This window comes from Peromyscus californicus, unplaced genomic scaffold (assembly GCF_007827085.1).
Source record: "Peromyscus californicus insignis strain IS unplaced genomic scaffold, ASM782708v3 Scaffold_4__1_contigs__length_199733344, whole genome shotgun sequence".
Lineage (NCBI taxonomy): Eukaryota > Metazoa > Chordata > Mammalia > Rodentia > Cricetidae > Peromyscus > Peromyscus californicus.
The window spans coordinates 95,692,936-95,718,611 of NW_026294562.1; the positions used below are offsets into that span (position 1 = coordinate 95,692,936).

General features: G+C 43.9%; 1 protein-coding gene across 1 annotated transcript in view; it reads right to left on the reverse strand.

Annotated features, from left to right (window-relative positions):
• Ppfibp2 (PPFIA binding protein 2) overlaps window positions 1-25,676 on the reverse strand; it is a 165,516-nt gene that overhangs the window by 107,659 nt on the left and 32,181 nt on the right. Inside the window, 1 exon segment of the mRNA XM_052762533.1 lies at window positions 11,566-11,665. Coding sequence (XP_052618493.1) covers window positions 11,566-11,629 — 64 coding nt within the window. The 5' untranslated portion in view covers window positions 11,630-11,665.

Sequence of the window (25,676 nt, forward strand, 5' to 3'; positions counted from 1 at the left end):
GGCCAGCCTGGGCTACCAAGTGAGTTCCAGGAAAAGGCGCAAAGCTACACAGAGAAACCCTGTCTCGAAAAACCAAAAAAAAAAAAAAAAAAAAAGTATCAATAATCCTATAACAAACCAAGAATCATCAATAATCCTATAAAGAAACTGTCTTGCTGCTCTAATCTTTTTGACAGAGAAAAGAGTAAGCCAAATGCTTTCACAAGTTAATTCTATCAAACATTTCAGAACTGAATAGTTAGCTAAACTAACAGACTAATTAGTTTAGCCTGGAAAAGAGGAAACTTTACTTTATAAGGACAGAGTACCCAGACAGGTTTTAGAGAAAATGGTGAATTGTGACTCCTTACCCACCCCAGAACTGTACACCTCAGTCATCTTGATTACTACCAAAGAAAATTACAGCCTATCTCACTCTGTGAGCTCAGATATATAAATCCTATGCAAATAATTCTGAAAAACAAATCACATAATATATAAAAACAAGAATCAAGCTCATCTCTGTTGGGAAATAATAGACCAAGCAGACACAACCAGACAGAAAGTAGTTTGATAAAGTATGTAGAAACCAAAGTTTCCCCCTCACTACAGAATGTTTCATTAAATTAAACACATACAGAAGGCTTTCCCCAAAGTAACCATATACTAAGCCATAGGGAGGTCCCAACAGAAAACCAAGAACTCAGAGGGAGTTCATATGGTTTGAAGGTTTCCCCAAAGTTCATCCTAGGGTGGGATGTAGCTCAGCTGGTAAAGTGCTACCAAGCCCTAGGTTTGATCCCCAGCATTAATTCTGATAGTGCATGTCTGTAATCCCAGCACTCCAGAAGTGGAGGCAGGAGGATCCTCAGCTACACTGAGAGTTCAAGGCCAACCTAGGCTACATGGGTTACTATCTACAAAATAAACAAACATACAAAACTAATCCTAACATACTAATGTTGAAATGTGGGGTCCTGAAGAGATAATTAGGAGCCAGATGTGGTGTCACATGCTGGGATTCAACACTTAGTAGGCTGTGGCAAGAGAAATATAAACTGGAGGTGAGCCTGAGAAAGTGAGACCTTGTCTCCAACAAAAGGTAAGAGAGAAGGAAAAAAGAGGAAAGGGGGAGGGGAGTAACACAGAGAGGAAGAGAACCTTAAGGAAGAAAGGAGGGGGAGGGAAAAGAAAATAAAAGGTGCTGTGGATATCGCTCTGTATAAATAAAATGCTGATTGGCCAGTAGCCAGACAGGACATATAGGTGGGACAAGCAGAGAAGAGAATTCTGGGAACAGGAAGGCTGAGTCAGGAGCCGCTGCCAGCCGCTGCCATGAGTACCAACATGCAAGATCCTGGTAAGCCACGAGCAATGTGGCAAGGTATAGATTTATAGAAATGGGTTAATTTAAGATGTAAGAACTAGATAGCTAGAAGCCTGAGCCATTAGGCCAAACAGTTTAAATAATATAAGAGTCTGTGTGTTTATTTTATAAGTGGGCTGCAGGATGGCCAGGGCTTGGCAGGAGCTGGAGAGAAACTCTCCAGCTACAAAAAGGAAGAAAAGCAAAGGAAAGAGAAAATGAAATGATAAAGGGAGAAGGGAAGGGAGAACCAGAGAAGGGGTAATGAAATGTGTGAGGGTTCCGCCTTCATGAACAGATCGATGACTTTCATGGAAATGGGTCAGTTATGTTGGGGGTGGATTTCTAATAAAAGCATGAGCTCAGCCCTCATTCCTTTTCTCTCTCAGGCAGTTCCCTTGCCTTCTGCCTTCTACTATGGGATGAAACAGAAGATGGCCCTTATCGGATGTTACATCCTTGATACTGGAATTTTCTGATTGTGTTTAAAATGGCGAGAAATTTCTTTACTTTATGAATCGTCCAGTCTCAAACGCTGTGTTACAGTAGCACAAAATTGACTAAAACATCCTTGTTTCCATACTTTCATAGGAAAATAAGACAGATTTCCCTAGTGCATTTATGGTCTCTACGCTTCCCTCTTTCGGTTTATTTCCCCCACAAAAAAGAATAGTTCTCTGACTAAAGAGTTGAAGGAATTCACTGTTTCTCTCCACCATTGCCCGTCTTCTGAATGGTGGCTCCCTCCTTGGGGAAATCTTTCTGAGAACAGTCTACCTCTGCACAGTGACGTCTGCAGTCAGATACTAAGTTCAATTTGCTGTTGTGTCTGGGGTAGTGTGTGTGATGGACAATGTTTATGACCCTAACATAGCTTCAGATCAAGCCATCTTCTCAAGTCAGTATACCATAAAGTTAATGTTTTCATCTCCATCGGTATGAACTATTCACCCCACCCAACCCTGTGTCTACACCCCAGTTCCTGGATCCTGTCAATGTGTCACTTCACACATGGATCAAGGACTTTACAGGTGCAACTGAAGTAAACCAGGAGATGCTTAGAGAGTTGTGATTAGCCATTTGTTGGTCTAAAGAAAGAGAGAGAGGCCATGAGCTTAGGAATGCCACAGAACTCTGACAGAACATTGGGCAAGCATACAAAGCAAGCTATATAAAAAAAAAAAACCTCCTAAGACACCCATAGATACAAAAGCACATACACATATATACACACCCCTCTCAAAGTAGTGGAACTGAAGGTAGCCTTTGGAGCTCAGAACCTTTGTGGTACAAACAAGTGGGTAAGTGTTTGGCCTGTAAGTCACTGCCAAATTCTCCGTGGGCTATAGTTTTATGATTTTTATTTGTAATTTTAATTATATGTATGTAGGTACATCTATGTGAGGCTTTGCACATGTGAGTGCAGTACCTTCAGAGGTCAGAAGAGGGCAGTAAATCTCTAGGTAGCTGTTTAGTGTGCCTTGGGTGCTGGGAAATGAAGTCAAGTCCACTGCTAGAACAGCGCATACTCTCAACTGCTGAGCCATCGTTTCAGGCTCCTACTGGCCCACTTGAGAGAAGGTGACCTGTCTTTAGGCCTGAGCAAGGGTGAGAATGAGTGGAAGACCGCTGTATATAGCCAGTAAAAAACAACCTCAGCCAATCAATTTTAAAATCAGTCTTAAAACTTGGGTTTGGAACCAGAATAAGAACACACACAATGATTCAGTATTCATGCAAAGTATCCATAATTTGAGGGGCCAAAGCCCCTCATCTAAGGGCTGAGGCAATTTTCAGTTTAGAGTGCTTGCCCAGCATGCATGATGCCCTGGCTTCAATCTCTAGCACCACAAAAAAATAGATGAATAAAAAGTCCACCATCTTCTAGGAGTTCAAGGATTGTGAGATCTAGAGGACAAAAAATAATCACCAACAAGAGGGAAAATACACACTCACAAGTTAATGTAATATGTGTTGCTCTGATTGGTTGAGAAGTAAAGCTGCATTGGCCTATGGCAGGGCAGGATGGAGCCAGAGAGGAAAATCCAAGAGATAAGAGGAAGAGAAAGGAGAGGCAGAGAGACGCCAATCGTCACTGAAAGAACAACATGCCGGCAGACCAGTAAGCCACAGAGCATGTGGCAAAACATAGATTAATAGCAATGGGTTAATTTAAGATATAAGAACTAAGCCGGGCGGTGGTGGCGCACGCCTTTAATCCCAGTACTCGGGAGGCAGAGTCAGGCGGATCTCTGTGAGTTCGAGGCCAGCCTGGGCTACCAAGTGAGTTCCAGGAAAGGCGCAAAGCTACACAGAGAAACCCTGTCTCGAAAAACCAAAATATATATATATATATATATATATATATATATATATATATATATATATATATATATAAGAACTAGCTAGCAAAAAGCCTCCATAGGCCATGCAACCGGTAATTAATATTAAGCCTCTGAGTTATTATTTTATAAGCAGCACTGGGCTGCAGGATGTGGATGGGAGAGATTCGTCCTGACCACAGAGGTGGGCAAGACCAGAGGAAACTTCCAACTACAGTGCCCATAAGTGCACATGGAACGTTAGTAACCAGTAGCAGTGGTATAGGTTATCCGTCATGCAAGCATCAGTAAACTTGACCAAGTGGTACAGGTCACTACAACCAAATGCAAGATAGAAATCAATTTAAAATATATATGATTGTTTCTGTTTGAAAGTGAGATTGTGAAACAGAAGATACATCTAAGAAAGTAAGAAAATGAAGTTATCAAAGAAATTAAATAGAGACAGAAAAATATAGTATGTAGTACAGAGCTATCACTACATACATATGTAACAATTCACAGAATAACATACACAACCAAGCACACACAATACATGGCAACTGATTGATAAAACCAAAAGTAGCTAGTTCAGAGTAGTAACAGAAAGATGATCTCTGGCAAGACTGATCCGAATATAAAGAAGGCACAGACAGTATTAAGAATAAAAACAGAGGCCGGGCGGTGGTGGCGCACGCCTTTAATCCCAGCACTCGGGAGGCAGAGGCAGGCGGATCTCTGTGAGTTCAAGGCCAGCCTGGGCTACCAAGTGAGTTCCAGGAAAGGCACAAAGCTACACAGAGAAACCCTGTCTCGAAAAACCAAAAAAAAAAAAAAAAAAGAATAAAAACAGAGCCCAGAGAGACAGCTCAGTCAGTAAAGCACTTGCTGCACAAGCATGAGGACCTGAATTCGAGCCTCAGCACACACATAAAAGCCATGTGTGGTATCACACACCTGTGTTTACAGCGCCGGGAAGTCAGAGGCAGGAGGATCCCTGGGGCTTGGGGCCAAGCAGCTTTGCCCAACAGCAAGCCCAAGGCCTCAGTGAAGGACCTCATCTCAAAAAGCAAGGTGGGGGCTGAGGATGTTGCTCAATTGGTAAAATGACAGCCACGCAAGAATGAGGACCTGAGTTTGGATCCTCAGTATACACATAAAGAACCAGATGTGGTGGTCACGCCTACAATCCCAGCACTTGGAGAAGACAAAATGAACCTATAAGCTTGCTACCCTGCTAGTCCAATCAACTGGAGCTCCAGGCTTAGTGCCTCAAAAATTAAGTTTGCAAGCAACAGAAGACAGTGATGTCATACGCTGTTCTCTATACAAATGTGAACCCACATACATATGCATATACACATATAGCACACACAAATATACACATGTGCTCAAAAAGACCCAAGATTAACCTCTGACCTACGCTTACACAGACACATGTGTACATACACTTGCACATGTGTATGCACTTGTACCTGCATGTGTGCATATACATGTGCACATGCACACACACAAATAAAAACAAATGTGATGGACAAAATATAATAACCATCTATTTGCTAGCAAAATTTAAGACTTCAGTAAAATGAACATATTCCTAGAAAACTGTTAAGTTGCCAAAAGTTAATAAACTAAAACCTGAATATCTATAACCAATAACAATAACAACAACTACAACTACAACCACCCTTCCAACAGGAAACCATAGGCCTGAAGTTCTAGGCAGGTCTATCCTATACCTCCAACCACAGCAATGTTTAAGGAACAATCCCTGACTTATCCAAACTCTCTCAGCAACAGAAAATGAGACCACACAATAGGGTAAAGTGGACTCTGCCAGCTGGGAAAACATACACTGTTGGCTGCCAATCAACAGATGCCACAATGGAGCATTCTGACACCTTCACACTAAAGGCAACCACTGACACTTCAGTCCCCAGAAACCTCTAACTGTACTCTACCTCTCCCTGTAAAAGAAGGTGGGATGGGGTAGCAAGAAGGCCCAGCAGGTAAAGGTGTTTGCCACCAAAACTAAAGAGTGGAGTTTGATACTCAGAACCCATACTGTGGAAGGAGAGAACCAACTTCCACAGTTGTCCTCTCCTCTCCACATGTATGCATGCCATGTGCACACATGCACATACACATACAAACACACACAAAAAATGATTTTTAAAACTTTGTATGCATGTATGTATATATTTATTTTACTTAGAGACAGTATCTCCCTGTATCTGGCCTCAAACTCACAATCCTTCTGCCTCAGCCTCCTGCATACTAGACATGTGCTACCACATACCCAGCTTGCAAATTTCTTCTGAATAAAGCTGTTACAGGGAGGGCTCTCAACATAAATCCTGAATGGGAAACAGGCAGTAGATGTGGTGTGCTGTTACTGATGACTGGCTATGCTGATGTACCTCAGAAGAGCAGACAAGACCAGCTAATAAGTACTGGGACGACAGCCACATCCTCAGCCACAACCCCCACAGCTGATACTCAAGGGCCAAAGGAACTATCTGTCTTGACCAGAACTTTTCCACCCCCATGAAATCTTTGTTTTATTCCTTCATCCAAAGCCAGACACTAATAAGCGCTGGCAGAAGGCCCAGAAGATGGGTAACCTCTTTCTTAGCTGTCTTAAAACAGTCTTTATCCCTTATCAATAAGTACAGCTTAGAGAGAACTGCATGAGTGTCCTTCTGCCAAAGCAAAGAGGAATAAGTGGCCCTCTGTGTCCTGACCACCACGGGACACTGGTCCTATGCCCAAAGGGGTCTGACAGAACAGCCACTGACCCTGTGTGTTTACACAGTAAAGCCCTATGTAAACTTAGCATCCATATCGGCTGCTTTGTGCCATCCACAGGGATGTAATTAGGCAACACATGGCTTGATTTCCAGTGCCAACAACACAATTCAATTACGGTATTATCTGCAGATGCAGTCATGGGGCCTAATGAGAAGGAATATTGGATGGAAAGTTAACACCCTACTACAAGCTGCAACAATGGTCTTTGTATTAGAAACGAATCATTAATGACACTGGTCCAAGGGTCTTTAACAGTCACCTCCTCTCTACTTCCTCTCACAAACATCTGGGATTTCCATCAAATATCTTCATATCTATGGTATACCCATTCAGACTTTAAGAACTCAAGTTTATATGATTAACAATCCTGCTTTTTGCTTATGGGCACTTCTTTTTGCATTTGCAAAAACCAGTTTTTGTCTTGCAAACCCCTCACTCTCACCACTGCCACTGATCACCTAGAGATGAACATCATCACCTTGAGGCTCTGCAGGGGGTGGGGAGCATACTTGCTGTCAGGATAGAATTGTCCAGTAGGGCAGTCCTAACTGTCCTCATCATGTGTAACAATGGCAATTCTCAGTATTATCTCTATTAACTGAACAGCAATGTACCTTTTGATGGTGAAAGTAACATCAATACTAATATCAATGAAACAGAGATATTGTAGAACAGCCAAGTACTTACCAAGTACCAGGCACTAAGTCCTGGTCACTATTAATTTAACCCTCACAATAATAAAACATAGAGAGCATTGATACCACTGTTTCATTTACATAGAAACTGAGCTGCAAAAGGATTAAGCAACTGTCAAAGACACCACAGAGGAAGTAACTGGCTGAAGTGGAATTCAAACCCAAAAGCTTCGCTCTGTAGACCATACTGATAATTATACAAGTTCTAAACTCTTTGCCCCAAGAAGTCCACCCAACCTTCTTGAAAATGTGGATGGTATTAGAAATCTTGCGGACACTTTTCAGTAATTATCATTCTCTTCACTAAGAATATCTATCACAGAGGTGCATGCCCTCCAGACAGTAAAACACTCAAAGCTGAACTGCGTCATATGCTGGTATCGACTGAGTACAACTAAGAAACTATTCACAGGATTTAGCAACTACTGAGTCTTCAAAAATAGTGAGTGATAGTCTTAAAAAATAAACTCATCCAAAGATCCAAGTCAAGAAAACAAAAATGAAATTCAGTATGATGCCAGAGAGAAAACATATACAGAAACTAGTATATGCCTCCTAACCAATGAAAGGATAATTTCGTCACAACAGCAAATAAAATATGGACATGACAGATGTTTGCTAAACAGCTATTATGTGTTACAGACTAATGGTGAGATGCCGTGGGACAGGCTCTGTCTTCTTGAAACTGACATTCTGGTGCAATAAGAAGAGCGATATACCTGGGCTGTGGTGGCGCATCCCTTTAATCCCACCATTTTGGAGGCAAAGGCAGGCAGTGAGTTCAAGGCCAGCCTGGTCTACAGAGCGAGTTCTAGGACAAGCTCCTAAGCTACCGAGAAACCCTGTCTTGAAAAAAACAAAAACAAAAACAAAAAGCACAGCAATATGAATGTAACAGGAGATTATACATGTGCCATAGAGAAACATAAATACAGCAGGAGAGATGGCTCAGTCCATACATAGTGTGCTTGCTTCCTCCTGCCTCCTGATTTCCCACACAGCGATCTGAAACAGTCCTCTCTGTCACTGACACATTATATAACTGGATCCTCAAGGTGTCCCTTGGCTCAGGATCTTCAGGTAAGAATCTGGGACAGGTTTGTGGGGGATGTGGCTTAGTATAGCCTGTATGGAACATAGGAAACGTGTTTCTTTACTTTCCAGGACAAAGAGCCCTCTTTTTTATCCTATCCATAGCCCTCCATCCTGGAAGGGTGTGTCTGGACAGACTTTCTGGGTTTCCGTCTGGAACAGTTATGAGAGTTTTATAGAAAGAAAAACCTAAGATTTTTCTGGGCAGGTGGGTAAGGGGGAATAACTGTATGTAGACTGTTTGATTTTGATCCTAGCTCTACAAATTGTCTTCATGATATGAGCATCTGTTTCCTCATATTTAGGTGCAGCTAAGAACAGCTCCCACCTGAGGAGGGGGCTGTGTTACCCACATAAAGCACTTACATTAGTTCTTGGCACATAGTAAGTATAGTAAGTACTATAAAACAAGCTATTTGTCGAGATAGGGGCTTACTATGTAGCCCAGGCTGGCCTGAAATTTGCAGTGATCCTCCTGCCTCAAATGCTGGGATCACAGGTGTAAGGCATCATATCTGGCTAAAATGTAAGCTCCTGATAAATTAAAAGAGGGACCGAACATCTTTCCCATGTTGAATCTATTCCTCAAAGGTCAAGTCTGCTTCTCACTATGGAAGCTCTGTTTCACCCATCCAGGTTTTATGGTTTCTGTTATATACAGTATGCACATTCATCCATGGACTTTCCCAGGGTCTATAAGATTGACATATTGCCCTGATTGGTCTCTGCTTTTCTTTTTTTTTTTTTGGTTTTTTTGAGACAGGGTTTCTCTGTGTAGCTTTGCGCCTTTTCCTGGAACTCACTTGGTAGCCCAGGCTGGCCTCGAACTCACATAGATCCGCCTGGCTCTGCCTCCCGAGTACTGGGATTAAAGGCATGCACCACCACCGCCCGGCGGTCTCTGCTTTTCTTATTGCCCCCTTACAGACTGTCTCACCCACAGAGCATCCAAGTAAGCCTGAGAATGTAGCTGAAGTCACTCTTCCCATAAATCTCTAATTCTCTCCCACACCTTCATGATAATGTCTGTCTGAAGTTCTCCCCATACCAGCCATGCCATAATATGATTGTCTCTTCTGCATCTGAGGCTGTGTTCCTTTTCTTTCCCTGGAATATCAACTTTTAGCATATACACTGACCCTCCCAGGCCCATGACACTTTCTGTCTCCTCTCCTGGAAAGCTGTTCTCCAGATCCCCTCAGATTTCTAATAAAATGTCACCAGATCAAAGGCCTCACCTGGCTTTATCTAACACAGGATTCCCTTTGTGACCTGTTTATATTTATTTTTTGTGTGTTCATGTGTCCTCTGATGCTGTCTATCTGATGTTTTGAGACAGGATCTCTACTTGGCCTAGAACTCGCTGATTAGGCTGGAATGACTGGCTAGTGAGTACCAGAGGCCCTCCTATCTATCTCTGCTTCCCCAATGCTGGAATTAGTAAATCAGAACCACCACGTCTGGCTATTATATATGGTTCTGGGGATTGAATTTTGGTCCTCATGTTTACCTCACACAAGACTACCCTCTTTAGGAAGCAGCTTATTCATCCCTCAAAGAGTCAATACTATCAAGACATCAGTTCTTGCTTGCTCTGTTGAGCAGAGGTGGGGATTGAATCCAGGGCTTTGTACATGCCAGGTAAGTGCTCTGTTATTCAGCTCCATCTCTAGGTCCAATGCAATGTGAAGATCAACACAATTCCAACCATAATCCCAACAAGTTCTCTTCTGCATTTGGACAAACTGATTCTGAAGGAGAGAGAGATGGGGTAAGGGAAGGACCACTGGCTCAAGACTCAGGCTGGCCAACACAATGGTAACTAACAAAGTCGCAATACTAACACAAGATCTAACTTTAAGGCTTACAGTAGAGCTACAGTAATTAACACACTGTGACACTGGTAAAGAACCATACAGAAGCCTCAAAAATACACCTATGGAATTGCAGTCAATAATCTTTGACCAAGAAACAAAAGCAATACAATAGAGAAATAGTTATTATCTCATTCATCCCTCACAACCATTCATGATTCTGCCAGGGGAATCAATCCTCAGGCCAGGGCTCAAATGTACTTCCTGTCAACCACACACAGCCCTGTGACTTTTACCTTAGTATATGCAAGAGCTTCTAGATGAGACTTTTTAAGTGCATTGCTAGACAACCCACCTCTTGATGGTGTCTCGTCAGTAAGTTACCACAGACCCTAACTTAGAACAAGAGATCCCAAACTATGGAGACTTGGAAAAGGAGGACATTGGTCATAGCCTCTCAAGGACACCTCTGTTCACGGAGAAATTGAGAGCCTGCCAGATGACAACTCGGCTGAGTTACAGTGGAGCCTGTAACATGAGGAGGCTGTAGGATACAGACAGCCTCCCTCACCCCGGCTCCAACTCCCAGAAACCTCCGTGACTCAGATGTATTTCTGCAATGGGGAGAAGCAAACAACAGGAAAGGGGCAGTATCGGATGTCCTGAGCACTTCCTGCAGTCAAGCCCCACTCAGCCATGTACCTCCTTTCTCCATCTCCTCCGGCCATACAGTTCACACCGCGGGGAGCAAAGGCCTGAAGCATGAAGCGGCATACTCTGCAAATAGGGCCACTGAAGTGTGTCCAGTAAGGACAGAAAGAAAACCTGGGACCTTCTGGTAAAGTTTGCAATAACAACCTTGGTACAACGAGGACAGCTTCCTGATTACTCCTGTCAAGGAATCAATCAGCCAGAACAGCCTACTGGTAGACTTCCCCAAGTATCCACAATTATACTGCAGCCTTTTTAAAGAAAACCCCTACTGACTAATGCAAATATTAAAACCAAACACTTACGGTAAATTTAAAAAATGATAGGAGAGAAAGAATGCCGTAATCATGGTGTGAATCAAAACTGCCTGCCATCTCCTCAACACGCTGACAGCTAGGGAAATGAGCAGACACTGATTAAGGAACAAAGTCAGCTCAATTTCAAGCTTCAGTTCCACAGTAAGCCATGATGCACTCTGAAAATTTTACAACACAATCAATCTCATTACACCCAAACAGCCTCACAGTCAGGATCCAAATTCTAATAGAGCTCTACACAGCCACTGGTACACCCACCTAGGCCAATAGAGACTCCTAAATTATCATACCAGTAGAAGAGAGTTCCACAAGAAAGAGAGAGGGACATGTACATTAAACTACTTAAATGTAAACTACTTAAACATTAGTCTAACTAAGGGCCCTTCTCTATGCCAACAAAAGGAACTAGGATCTGAGATGTGGGGGATGATATATCAGTCCTAGGGACCCCTAGCTTACCTGCAATGATCCCATCCATCTGCTCTAGGGCAGCTTCCAGCGCATGACTAGCATCAGAAGCCATGGCTTCTTTTGTCCACTTAGTCTCCTCCTGCTGCTACTGAAAATTCAAATACAGAACAAAGGAAAAATTATAGAAGTTATGCATTATATGTGCAAGACCATGAAAGAGCTTTAGATGCATCATCATATATTTCTAAATATTTAAAACAGCAGCTTTACTGAGGTATCATTGATAAACAAAGAACTCCATATATTTAATGTGTTCTGTCTGGGCATACACAAAACCTCATGACACCATGACTAAAATAATGGTAATAAACATAACCAGCAACTTTAAAAGTTTTATTTGTTTGTTTTGGTGCTAAGTGTAGTTATCATGGTGAGAAAGTTACTTTTTCCACAAATGCTTAAGTGTAGAATACTGTGTTCATTGCACATACAACACACCTTCATTAAGAATCCATAAGGGGCCAGCAAGGTACCTCAACAGTACTGGCAGATTGGCATGGACCACATGGTGACCATTGCTGTTTGACAAAGTTCCAGCATTTCAACATTGCAGACCACACTTCTCCAGCACCTTTTTACTTTCATTTTTAATGATTCTCAATATTAATGCCTTTCCCTTTGGGAAATTTTGTGTGGGCTTTGGTAAAAGATAAAAATGTGTACAATGGCCGGGCGGTGGTGGCGCACGCCTTTAATCCCAGCACTCGGGAGGCAGAGCCAGGCGGATCTCTGTGAGTTCGAGGCCAGCCTGGGCTACCAAGTGAGTTCCAGGAGAGGCGCAAAGCTACACAGAGAAACCCTGTCTCGAAAAACCAAAAAAAAAAAAAAAAAAAAATGTGTACAATGGTAACCTCTGTAAACAAAATAATTCTTTGAAAAAAAATCCCCACCACCATGGAATCAGTAATTCTATTGTACCCTCCTAATTACACCAAGAACAGGAATGTTAGAGATTTACTAGACACACCTGATCCCAAGGATAAAATACCTACAATTCAGATCCAGAACCTGAGGCCAGTAAGGGCAAGAATTCAGTAAATAAATGTAAAGAAATCAGAATGGTACAGTATAATGGGAAAAGAGTAAGACATCAGGACCTTCCCTTTTACGAGTGTTATGAGGGGAACAGGCCCATATAGTAAGATTAAGAAACTGTAATACAGAGTCTGCTCCCCCAGAAGTCCTTTTCTCATTCCCTTGGGAGCTTAAGGAAAGTTCCTGCTTGATAAAGCAGCCATTCTTATCTCTAGCAAGAGGAACTTGTGGCCCTTCTTCCATCAACATTATGCTGGTGCCTATTGTCAAGGTCAATGCTAAATTCTTCTACTCCTGATCTCAAGCCACACCCCAGCTCACATGCCCTTTGTCTCTCATTTAATCCTATGTGCAACTATACAGTATAAAAGGTGTCATCTTTTCTCAATTAAAGACTGCTGACACTCAACCTGATTCACCCTCAGATCGTGTCTGTCTTCTCTTTCCCCCAACCCCGCCCCATGGCCGCTGTTGCCAACTCCATGCATTTTCTTTGGGATGTGACCCCACTGCTGAGCTGAAGCATGTCTCTGGCAGCAGATCTTCCACAGGACCTGGTTTGGTTCCCAGCACCCACACAGCAGCTCACAACTATCTGTAATGGTAACGTCAGTTCCAGAGGACCTAATGCCTTCTCCTAATCTCTGCATACATGCAGGCAAAATACCCACACACATAAAACAGAAATAAAATCTTTTTTTTTTTTTTTAAATCCAGGCCAGGACCAGCAAGATAGCTTAACATGGAAAGCACTTGTTGTATAAGTCTAACAACCTTAGTTCCATCCCCAGAATCAATTAAGAAGTGAAAGGAGAGGGCAGATTCCAAAAATTGTCTTCTGATCTACACACACGTGCTGTGGCACACAAAATAAGAATAATTATAATGGTGAACATGATAATGACTTGTAGGCGCACGGGGCGGGGGGTTGGGGGTGGGGTTGGGGACCTAGCAGTGGGTATTTGGTTTCCAACATCTCCATGCATTCTCCCTCCTGGGAAGAATACTCTTTCAACATGAATCTTTAGCATTCACGTTTTTGTAAAGAAGAGTTAACAGCCTATCCAGAGTTGCCTGCAACAGCAAAATACAGTTGCTACACCTCTCCATGCTGACAGTCAAGGCCCCAGAAGCTCTACCAAACACTGGGGAAGGCCCTACTACTGTCTTAGAGCCACGTGTAACCCCCACCACAGTCCTTCTTCCCTGGATGTGTGTGATCCTGGCTGAAATGCTCCAACTGTCATTTTCCTTTTTCCAAATGACCAGCGTGCCCCATCTAGAAGGGTCACAAGTACAAAGATATGGAGAGAATGCTGTCCCAAGAGCACTGCCTCTGACTATCTCAGCTATTTACCCAGCACTATTCTAGGATAAATTCCAGCCTCTCCAGGCTAAAGACCACCTCCTAGGATACACAGTCCAGCCACTTCCTAATGCTCACTCCCTTTTCTCAGGGCCCATCACTAGAGATGACGGACTTCCTCCCCTCACTCCCATCCCTGCCCACCCAGGCTACTACTTCCGTGTCTGGAGAAGTCTGCCTCTTAGACACTGAAGCTACACTGCCTTCTTGCTGCCTCCTCTATTGTTTCCTGCTTCTCACCTCCCTGGACGACAGGAGAGGTCTTACAGCAGCATTTGTCATCATAAGAAGATACTGAGCTCATGTCTGTAAACCGGGAACAAGAGTCATTGTTTGTTTGCTCATTCAGCAAAACCTACGCATGTGCCTAATGTGCATCACACTTTGAATGACCCAGGCATAGTTCCCACGCCAAAGCATGAAACAGATGGTTCTGAAGGGCTCTAATCACTTCTCTTGTGACATGGACCTCTGGAGGAAATTAGGCCCCACACAGGAGTGGCTTGGGAGATGAAATCGTTAAGGAATTTAAGATCACAAAGAACTGGTCTGAGTCCAGGCCGGATCTACCATTTAGTGTGATCACTGAGCCTTGGTTTCCTCATCTGCAAAATGAGGACAACAGCATCTAACACACAAGACTGGTGTTGGGACCAGAGAGTCGGTAAAGTCATATTGAGTGCTCCTTGCATACAGTAAAGGTCTGATTTTGCTGTTTTGCTTTTAAATTGAGGACATAACTCTGGACATACCTTTGTCAGACCAGTTCACAGGACAAGATTTGAAACTACAATGCAGTGGGCCAGGGAGGAAGAATCCAGCCACACTCAGAGGCTGGTTCCCCTGCAGGAGGTCATGACAAGGGAAGAAGGCCATTCTGCACAGGGAGGAAAAAGCAGCATTCCACAGGGCCAAGGTCCATGGAGAGTTCAGAAACAAGGGCACGTGGCTGGGGTAGGGGTGGGATGGAAGAGTGGGAGGGAGGAAGGAATCTGTCTGGAGTCAAGAACTACTGTACAGCTAGCTTAAGGGAGTAAGAATATTCACTCAAAGAGGGGAACAGGGGACCTGACTTCAAGGTCTTAGTACAGTGGCCACACACTCATGGGCCAGAGCTCCCATGAAGCAGGAAAGTGGTCTAGGCAGACTCCAAAGGGTGGCATTACTGGAGTCTGAAAGGGAAGAAAGCTTGGGTCCAGACAGACAAGGCAGCGGGGAAAGGGGAGGTAGCAGAAGCAGGGCTTGTTCAGCCATAGGGACATGAAGTTTGAAATAGTTCCCTCCGAAAAGCATCTCACTGCTCCTAGAAGGGAAAATGACCACAATCCTTCCCATGACCTATGACAAGAGCGCTGGCAGGCCAGCTTGGCACTGTTCTCCCTGTAGCTCTGGCCTTCCACTTGCTCCCCAAACACTCTAAGACCACATCCTCCTCTGTGAGTTACCATCTGCCATCTTCTCTGCTCTTGAGTTCACTCCCCAGCTTTCTCCAAGGCTGGTTCACTCTCATCCTTAGGTCTCAGCTTCCAAGTACCTTCTGGAAGAGGCCTTCCCTAGACATCCCTCCTCTAAAGTACACAATTCCTAAGTATCTTATCCATCTGTGTGTTCACTTCCCATTCTGCCTCCTTCCCAATGGAACAAGGGACTCTGTCGACCCTTATTACTCCTGTTGTCTCAGTGCCTTGCAGGGTACCTTGGCATAAGCAGTTTGTAAGTAATTACTTGTGAGAAAATGATGAATCCAGGCAGCCATCATCCCCTAAACTCTGGCAGGCTTGGCACTGGGGAGGTACCGATAACTGCTCCCATGGGCCACATAGTCTACTGGAAAAGACAGAAATATGAACAAATAATTATGGCACACTGTGAGATGTACTGATAGAGGCGGATCAGCAGTATCACTGAGTCTTGACAGATGAGTAGGAGCTTTCTCAGAAGGTAAGGAGGAGAATGTTCTTTCAGACAGAGAGGGTGGTGCATGAGGCAGGGAGGCATGTAAGGGCAGGACATAGTTAAGGTCAAAATGGTTGATGAATTATGCAGAAGCAACCAGCTAACTCTCAGTGAGTCAAAGCTTTCCACAGACTCCCATTAGCAGGATCTGGACAATTTAATAAGAGGATCCAGGGAATCACTACCTCCCGGCTCTGAATATCAGCATGTAATATGTTAAATGGTCTCAGCTGGAAACAGAGTGAAGATTTTTCAGGAAAGATCTCATATTTCAGCAAGCAGGTAGGCTCCACTGATGAGTCATGGGAGGGACCAGGATAAGTCCCAGGTTGGGACCAGGATGAAAACTGATGGGGTCAGCTTGGTGAGGGACAACCCCCAAGGGGTCATATGTTCCCCTGCAACAGAGAGGCCTTAAAAGAACCACCTAGAATGTCTGCCCAGTGATGAGTTTGTACTTGGCAAACAGCAAGCGGGTGGACCCTGGGTGCACCCTGGGAGCCCACAGAAAGAGGAGCATGAGTCAAAGGTGTATCCTTGCCACAGCCCAGTAGCCGTGGCAGTGGGACTGGGGAAGCTGCTCCAGGCAAAACTGATGAGCTCACTTCTAGACCTGCTGGATCTGAAGCAACAGCAGGACACCTGAGTAATGATAGGTTCCTGTCAGCTCTGTCACAGGGCCACTGTGAAGCATTATGGTGTCAGGTGTACAGGGGATAATATGCCACAGGTACCTCCCCCAACTGTGTGAACATGGGCAATCTTGCTGGGCAATCTCACTAATTCAGGGAAACCAGGAAGTCTCTAGCCATTCCCCTTCTGACTGCTATCAGCCATTCTCCACCTTCCTAACTGTCTAGGATAGACTTTGTGTTAGCAAAGAACACATAATGGTGCAACCTTTGCCTCTAGAATCTTGGGTTTAAAAAAAACTTCACGTCTCTTTTCACACTTGTAACATTAAATGTATATGGTCTTCCTACACTAAACTTTTCTTCAATTCTCTGTGAATTACATGAAGTATTCTACGTAATTCAATTCAATTTTAACATTACATACCAGGATATGGTCTCAGATCCCACAAGCTGAGGGCTCAGTCCCACAGGTTTACCCTCCCCTCACACACACACACACACACACACACACACACACACACACACACACACGCCAGATATCAGTGAAAAGTTCAGGGCCAACTGACTAAAAAACAAGGAGTCCACAACCCCTTCCTCAGATATGATAATCTGCTAGACTGGCTCACAAAAGTTAAGATTCATATTTTGCAAGGGATTAAATATGGAGTTAAGAATTCTAACCCATGGGGCTTGAGAGATGGCTCAGCAGACAAGAACGCTTACTGCTCTTGCAGATGACCTGGGTTCAGTTTCAAGCACCTATGCAGCATCTCACAACCATCTGTAAATCCAATTCCAGGAGACCCAATGCCTCTTCTGACCTTGGCAGGCTCCTGCACACACATGGTACACACATATATAACCAGGTGAACACACATATTCATACTACACACACATACACACACACACATACATACACATACACACACACACACACACACACACACGCCCTTGGTCACCGGCTTTCATTCTCTAGGCGTCGTTTATCATCTGCATAAACTTAGATATGATTGAAAGGGTGTTAGCATTTACCTGGCCAGCCCCTTGGGGACCTAGCCAGTAAGTAGGCAGTACACCATCCTACATAGCCCCATTGCGCATGTGCCAAGCCCCCTTTAAGAGGTGGGCTCTGCCCACCTTTCTCCCTCTCTCTCTTCCCACTAGGCTGCATCTGTACCTCCTTTCTTCCCCCTTTCCATCTCTTCTTTTTCTCTCTCATTCCTCCTCTCTCCTCAACCTTTATCTCCAGAGACGCACTAAAGCAAGAAATCCACGGAGTCTGCTTAAAGGGCAAAGGGATTAATAAAGGAAAACTCACAAGACAGAACAAAGGAATTGTCACAGGGTCCTGGAAAGGTGAGGCATGATCTCACGCTGTCCCAGCCGCATCCAAGTCCCATGATGTAGCAAAGAGAGAAGCCTACGTGCCTCTCAGGTCTTAAGGGTAGCCCCGAGTCATGCTCCAGGGGCAGGTACTTCAGTGTCATAGGTAGGTGGGACAGTTACCTGCTACATCTCTAGGGGTAGTGTTTCAAGGTCATAGACAGAACAGCTATCCACCTCATCTCCCCCTTTTGTCTAAATAAGGAAGTTCTAACCTAATACAAAACTATATATAATAGAGACAATTATCAAGTATTGTCCAGGAGAAGGGAAAGGTAGTAACATAAACAAAAATAGTAATATAATCAGCAAGAACAACATCCAACAAGAGACACAAACTAAAATCCAGAAATGTCCAGAACATAGGTAAATGGCACGATACAGAGATTGCCCCAATCAATAGCTGTTCTATCCTAAAGAATTCAACTTTATGACAATGAGACATGTCTGGTCCTGGCAGTACCATCTACTTCAGAGAAGATGATGGGCATCAAAGAAACTCCACATGGAGTTTACTTTCTTTGTGGCAAAAGTTAGCCACTGAGCAAGAAAATGTCCTTGCCTCAACTGCTGACAGTATGCTATCCGAAATGGACAAGCAGGACACAAAATAAAGGACTGCCACGCTTTGCCAAGACAAGGTAGGACAGTTCTTTAGAAAACCCTGCTTCACAGAAAAGTCTGTTGGATATACTAGGCCTGTAGGCTGAAGATGGATGCCCCAATGGTACAGAGGAACCTTGGGTGACTGTCTAGGCAGCCAGCTATTTCTGTCATTTCTCACATTTTTTTGGAAGTCACTTGTTTGGACTTCCTGCTTACTCAGTTAATATTATTTCCTTCTTGGGTCTCTGATAGAATTAAAGACTAGACAATTATAGTTCCAGTTTTCCTTGTTAACAAATTCAGAAAAGAAACTCACTAAAAAGTTGTAAAGTGAGTAAGTTTGAAAAACATCAAAAGATAGTTTTTGGTTAGGATAGAAAGTGAATTAGGTACAACACTTTGGACTCATCAAAGTAGGATAAATAATGGAGTATTTTCTCTGAATTTCTCAAATGTTAATGAACTAGACATTATTAAATAATTCTTGACTGTATATATTATATATAGTTATTTTGCTTATTGTATATAGTTTTCCTTATATTAGTTATAACATTCTTTTATTATTTTAGACACAAAAAAAAGAAACGTGGTGATATTTTGTTGTACTCTAATAAAACTTGCCTGAATATCAGAGGACAGATCCAGCCAGAGTTAGACACAGAGGTCAGGCAGTGATGGCACAAACCTTTAATCCTAGCACTTGGGATCACACACCTTTAATCACAGTACTTGGGAGTCACAAGCCTTTAATCCCAGCACTAGAAAGGCTCAGACAGGAAGTGATATGGCTGGACAGAGAAAGGAATATAAGGCTGGAGAAGACAGGAATTAGGCCCTTTCAGCTGAGGATTCAGAGGCATTCAGACTGAGGATCCATGGAGACAGGATTTTCTTTTTTCAGCTGAGGAGTTGGTGAGGTAAGAAGTGGCTGGGGCTTGTTTCCTCTGATTTTTTTCAGCATTTACCCCAATATCTGGCTCCGGGTTTTTATTTAAGACCCTTTAGGATTTGTGCAATAATGCACTCTGCTTCCCTTCTTCCCTTCCCTTAAAAAAATCCTCTATGTGAGCACTGTCTGCATGGTGTGAGTGACTTTTCCCCATGTCCTTTGGCTTCCACCCACCATGGCTGCCACCCGCTGTTTTTAAATACAACAAAGGGGTCTATTATAAATAACAAGTTATTCTATATACACCTCTAGTCTTAGCTATACATCTTAAAAGTTACTCTATACTTCAAGAGTTTTAGGAAGCTTGGGCTAAGAATCAGGGAAAACAATCATATACATCATTTGTCTTATCTGACAACAGACAATGATATGCTCTGTGTCTTCCTTGCCTTCTCTGTTTCTCCCCATAGGGAAGTGTTGTGTGACAAAACTTTTCCTGGAGAGATGAATGTAACATCTGCTCACCCCAGATTGGGAATCTACAACAGACCAAAGTGCAGATACCACCGAAGTCCAACTTGTTGAACCAATGAGTTTAATTAGGGTTACTTACAGGTATATAGGTGAGGGGTTACTTCAAGAACAGAAATGACTCAAAGACAGCTGCATCACCAAGGCCCATCCCAGGATGGGTGACAGCTCACAAAAGCTGGGAACCTGGACCACACTACATAACATGCAGGCAGCCCAACAGGTTCAAGAGTGTCCTTTCCAAGTGACTCTGATATGCAACTTTTCCATGCAGCTTAGCTGGTTTCTACTTCTTCCAAGCAAGTTGGTCTGATCTCAGAACAGCTTTTTTTTTCCTCTCAGAGTCTTCTTGGCAGCTTAGCTTGTCTGTCTTCTTGGCAGTTAGCCTCCCCTGTTTTTTGTTTTTGTTTTTTTGTTTTTTGCAGCATGGTTCTGCTTACTCTGGCAGGGAGGGTCCCAGTGAATCTGGTCAGTTTCAGGGACTTCCTGAAGCTATTTTGAGTTGTTTACCTTCATGTATAAGGAGCTTCCTACAGGATGGGTTGTTTTTAATCTCTGAGGAAACTGTTGCACAACACTCCACCCCTTCCTCTAGATCTTCTATTCTTTCAGCCCACTCTTTCACAATGACCCCTGAGCATTGGAGGGGGTGACTACAGATGTCCACCTATAGCTCAGAAACAGGCCACCATGTAACAGTAACAGTCACTTGTTCTCAGTAACTTTTAAGGTGGTTTATGAGTTGAGGCTGATAACAGTGATAAGCACATCACATCCATCTAGAAGAAAACCAAAGAAATTACTTTCCTATCCCATCCTATGACCTCCACAGCCACAGGTTTTGTTCTAGTTTACAGTACCAGGCTTCAACTTCCTCTTGTGGAGTGGGTCTTAAATCAAACTGGAAGGCTGTTGCTCTTACCCAGAATAGCCAAGCCACTATTGCACAGAGGCCCATCCTGCCTGGCTTGCTGGTGTTGTAGCAACCAGGGTCCGTAGGCAAGCAGGAATGTTGGTCCACCAGCAGCCTGCATCCCCTTTAACAACACAAAGCCAGCCAGAAGGGTCTGAGTTTCCAGTTCAAATCTAGCTTAATTTTTCCACATTCTATAGTCAAAACCTGCACATGTGTCTTCAGCAATAGGTCTGACCTTCCAGTTCTAGCATACAACCAGCAGCAGTAGTAATAACTTTTATGATTTGTGGGGCCTCAGGGACTTCCCCGACTAACAACTCACAGGAAAGCAGCCTTCTTCTGGCACTGGATTTTTCATTCAATAACCTTATGGCCTCTAGGAGTGTCCTTTTTCATCCACGTAGGGTACCTTTTGGATTTTAACTCTTTAGCTGTTGTTTTAACAACCCATTTTTCCTTTTAATTAACCCAGCCCCGGTAGGACTGTAAGGCAGACAGAAGTACCATTGTACCTGGCTGTTGTTAGCGCTTAGAATTACCTGGTTGGCCTCTTGGGAACCTTGTCAGTAAGCAGGCAGTATCTTAGCCCATTCAGGGTCCTGACAACGTCATCCTATGTAGCCTCATTTATGTAGCCCTTTTGGGCATGTGTCAGGCCCCCTTAAAGTGGTGGGCTCTGCCCACCTTTCTCTCTTCCTCTCCCTCTCTCCCCACGAGGCCTCATCTGCACCTCCTCTCTTCTCCCTTTCCTGTCTTCTTCTCTTCTTCCTCCTCTCCTCAGCCCCTATATCCAGAGGTGCACTCTTCATTCCTCCCACCCTTACCCCTAGTAAACTCTCCACGTGAGTTCTGAGGTGTGGCGTGACTTTCTAGGGCACCTTGGCTCCAACCCGCCAAGGCTGACTTTCCACCATTTTTATTACAGCTTTCTCTTCAATGGCTTTCCAAATGTGCAAAACACTGTGTCTATATAACCAAACGTTTTCCAGAGGATGGGCAGGATAAGGTAACATCCCAACCACCACATAACAAAGATAACACTAGTGAAGCTCTCTGAAAATCTGTGGTCATCTGTTCTGAGCAAGTGTCAGCTGATCCAAGAGGTTCACAATTAAGAAGATACTAAAGTCAAACATAAGCAAGGTCTAATAATACAGCATGGAAAACGTTCCATCTGTTAGTATCAATGGCTTCCTCCACAGATCGAAGTTGGGTACAAAGCATGAATAGGAGGTGCTAAATTAACTAGCTCTCTGTAACCCCCAGTCATTCCCTCTGAGCTCATATCCTAGAGCTCGTCCATGGAGCCTCCCTATGTTTCCCATACCTGATAAACTCAATGGGCCTGACTCAATTTGCTCAGATCTACCATCCAGGGCCAAAAGGAACCATGATCCAGTTCTCCCTGTCATACCTACTGGCTCCCTGGGTCAGACAGGCCTTGGGTTGGCACTCTAACTGTTGCCTCCCCATTCACCATACCTAGCTGTTAGGGAGTTCCCAACTAAACAAACCATCTCCACCCTTAGTGAAGGGGCTCTGGCCAGCTCAAGCACTGTGAGCATGGCTCTGGCAGGCCTTGCCCTTCTTTCCCCTGATTCCCTCTGCCTTGCTAAAAACCATTAGATTACATTGTTAAAGCTAGCCCCCAAGGTCTATTTCCTTATTTGGTCACTTCCTCCTGGGGCTGACCAGAAGGTCCTGCTAACAAAGTACTGAAGTCCAACAATCAAAAACCCCCTTTGGCTCACCTAATTAACATGTCAAATTAAAATTAAACACCTCATCCTAACATGAAGTTTTTCATTTTACCTTTATAAACTGTTTTCCTACGTGCTACGTCTGTCTCCTTTCTATCCAGAGGCAGTCCTTCATCCCCTGGGACAAATACCCGACCCCTTTCCCTTGGTCCCTTCTCCTTCTCCCTCATCCTCTACCTCTTGTCTTTGTCTCTTATTCCCTGCCCTCTGTCCCTCTGAGGCAAATAAATCTTTGTGCTGAGAACTTGGCCTTGGGGGTCCTGAGCCGATACTTTTCCTTTCACCTAGCATAACGCTTCCTGGATGGAAATGTACAGTCCTAAGTCTGGGGGTACAATTACCTACCCTAGGACAGGTTGATCAGCTTCATCTGTATTGTTCTATCACGCTTGTCTTCTGGTTAACTGCTCCTCAGACTTTAAAGCAGTGGTTCTCAACCTATGGGTCTTGATCTCTTTCGGGTCAAATGACCTTTTCAAATGGATTGCATATTAGATGTCCTGCGTATCAGATATTCACATTACGATTCACAACAGTAGCTAGCCCCATCTCCTTTGCTTGTTGTAATTGTTCCTTTACACAAACAAATACACAACAGAGGCCAGGCAACCTCTGCCTCTGCTTGAAGATACTCTTGACCCCTATGCAAAGACTGAAAGATTTCCTCTAACCTTTAGCTGTTTTCAGGGTACCTCCATATTCATGTGGAAGGCCCTACTCATCAAGTAGGCATGCTACCTCATACTACATAGATGAAGGCTGACACCTGGGATTTCTTCCACAGACACTCCTAATCCTAATGGCTCAGCCTTAGCTGCATGTCTCACAACCATAGTAAGAAACATGCAACTGCTGTCATAAAACAAAGGCACACTAACACACACCATACAGGAAAGGACAACTCTATTGGAATTTCCTCCACAGATGCTCCTCACTCAGGTTTCTCAGCCTCAGCTGCATGCCTTGCTACCCATAGCCAGGACTGTGAACTCACTCCTCCTCAAATCATCTTTGGTTCTGCTGGGTCCCTGTTTGGGCACCAATTATGTTGTACGACAAAACTTTTCCTGGGGAGATGCAACACACACATCTACTCACACCAAATTGGGAACTAAAAACAAACCAAAGTACAGTTACACCAAAGTCCAACTTCGTGAACTAATGAGTTTTATTAGGGTTGCTTACAGGAATATGGGTGAGGAGTTACTTCAGCAGCAGAAATGACTCAAAGATAACTACATCACCAAGGCCCATCCCAGCACGGGTGACAGTTCACAAAAGCTGGGAACCTGAAGCACACTGCACAGCCTACAGACTGATCAACAGGTTGGAGAGTGTCCTTTCCAAGCGACTCTGGCATAAACTTCTTCAATGCAGCTTTGCTAGTTTCTGCTTCTGCCATGCAGTTGGTCTGATCTCAGAGCAGTTTTTTTCCTCTCAGAGTCTTCTTGGCAACTCAGTTTGTCTCAGAGCCTTCCTGGCAGCTAGCCTCCCCTGGGGGTCTTTTTTGCATCTTGGCTCTGCTTACCCTGGCAGGGAGGGTCCTGGTGAATCTGGTCAGTTTCAGGGACTTCCTGAAGATATTTTGACTTATTTACCTTCCTGCTTAAGGAGTTTCCTGCAGGATGAGATGTTTTAATCTAGTAGAAAACCATTAGACAACAGGAGGTAACATTTCCCTCAGCAGGGGGGTTCACTGTACAGGTGTGACTAATGTAGAAAGTTCCACAAGCAATGTGCTGAGGGGTATTACAGAGAGAATGAAGGTAAAGAAAGTAAACCATGCATCAGAATGAGACACCAACTGACGGAGGCCAGGAAAACAGACAGCCAGAATGTAAATCCAAAGAGGAAGTTGGGTGGCCTGTAAGCGGACAGCAAGAAGTAGAACAAGTTATCTTCCCTACCAGTGGGGAAAGATACGTTTGCTTGTTTTTATCATTTGGTAGAATAACTTATCCATTCTATAACAGCAACTGGGATCAACAATGTGGTGTGGGGACTCTAACTCAGGAAGGAGAGACAGTACAGAGAAGGACACTACTCGTAACATGCCCAACACAGTGACCATACTTAGAACAGACACAGTTAAATCCACACTGAACACGGCCATGCACTTGACCCAGATGAGCAGCCATGCTTCTGACACCAAGAAATAGGTTCTTCTTTGATCAAAGATAAGGCAGGGTGTTCTGTTCAAGAAAAGATTCGGTCCATGTATCATTTGCCTTGCCCAGCGTTCAGAGGCCTCTATGGATGACATCTTTTTTTTTCTCTGTGAGGATGGCTAAGCCTACAGCTCCTGCTAAGGCACAACCTTACTTTCCTCTTTGCTACCACAAAAGAAGGAAATGACCCTTGTACCTATAAAAGCAGCCAATGAAGAAAGAACAGTTATGTCTAGAAAAGGAACCTGCGATGATGACACCATGATCTCATGAGCTGCACAACATGAGCCAATTGGATACCTTGAAGCTAAAATTGGGAGCAGGGCTGGAGTTCCCTGGAACCCCTGTTCCTCCAGCCTGGGAAACAGCTGAACTCAGCAACTACACAAGGTAGGTACAACCTACACAATCCCTTACCCAAGGGCCATACAACTCCCATGATGTATGGGCTTATCTTATACCCAGTCTTTCCTCAGATAGCCAAGAAATGATCAAGGAGTTCTACCACATCACAAGATGGAAATCTTCTTCCTGTAATACACACGCCTCCCATAAACCACAACTGCTTGTAAATGGTTATTTTTAAAAATGCATTCTGTTCTCTCTAAGCTTGTGAGACAACCTCTATAAAGGCTAAAAGAGGCATCTCTTTGGGAAAGGAAGAGCAAGGAACGATTCAAGCATGAAGGAGGAAAGAAGAAATCGGGAGGTACTGGCGGTGCCTAAATCCTCAAACACATCTGTGAAGACCCTCAAACAGGATGTGCAGCCAGACAAACTTCAGTTAACACCTAAGCTCTGGGCAGGCGACATGGCTCAGTGGGTAAAGGCTTGCTGCACAAGGATGAGGACTT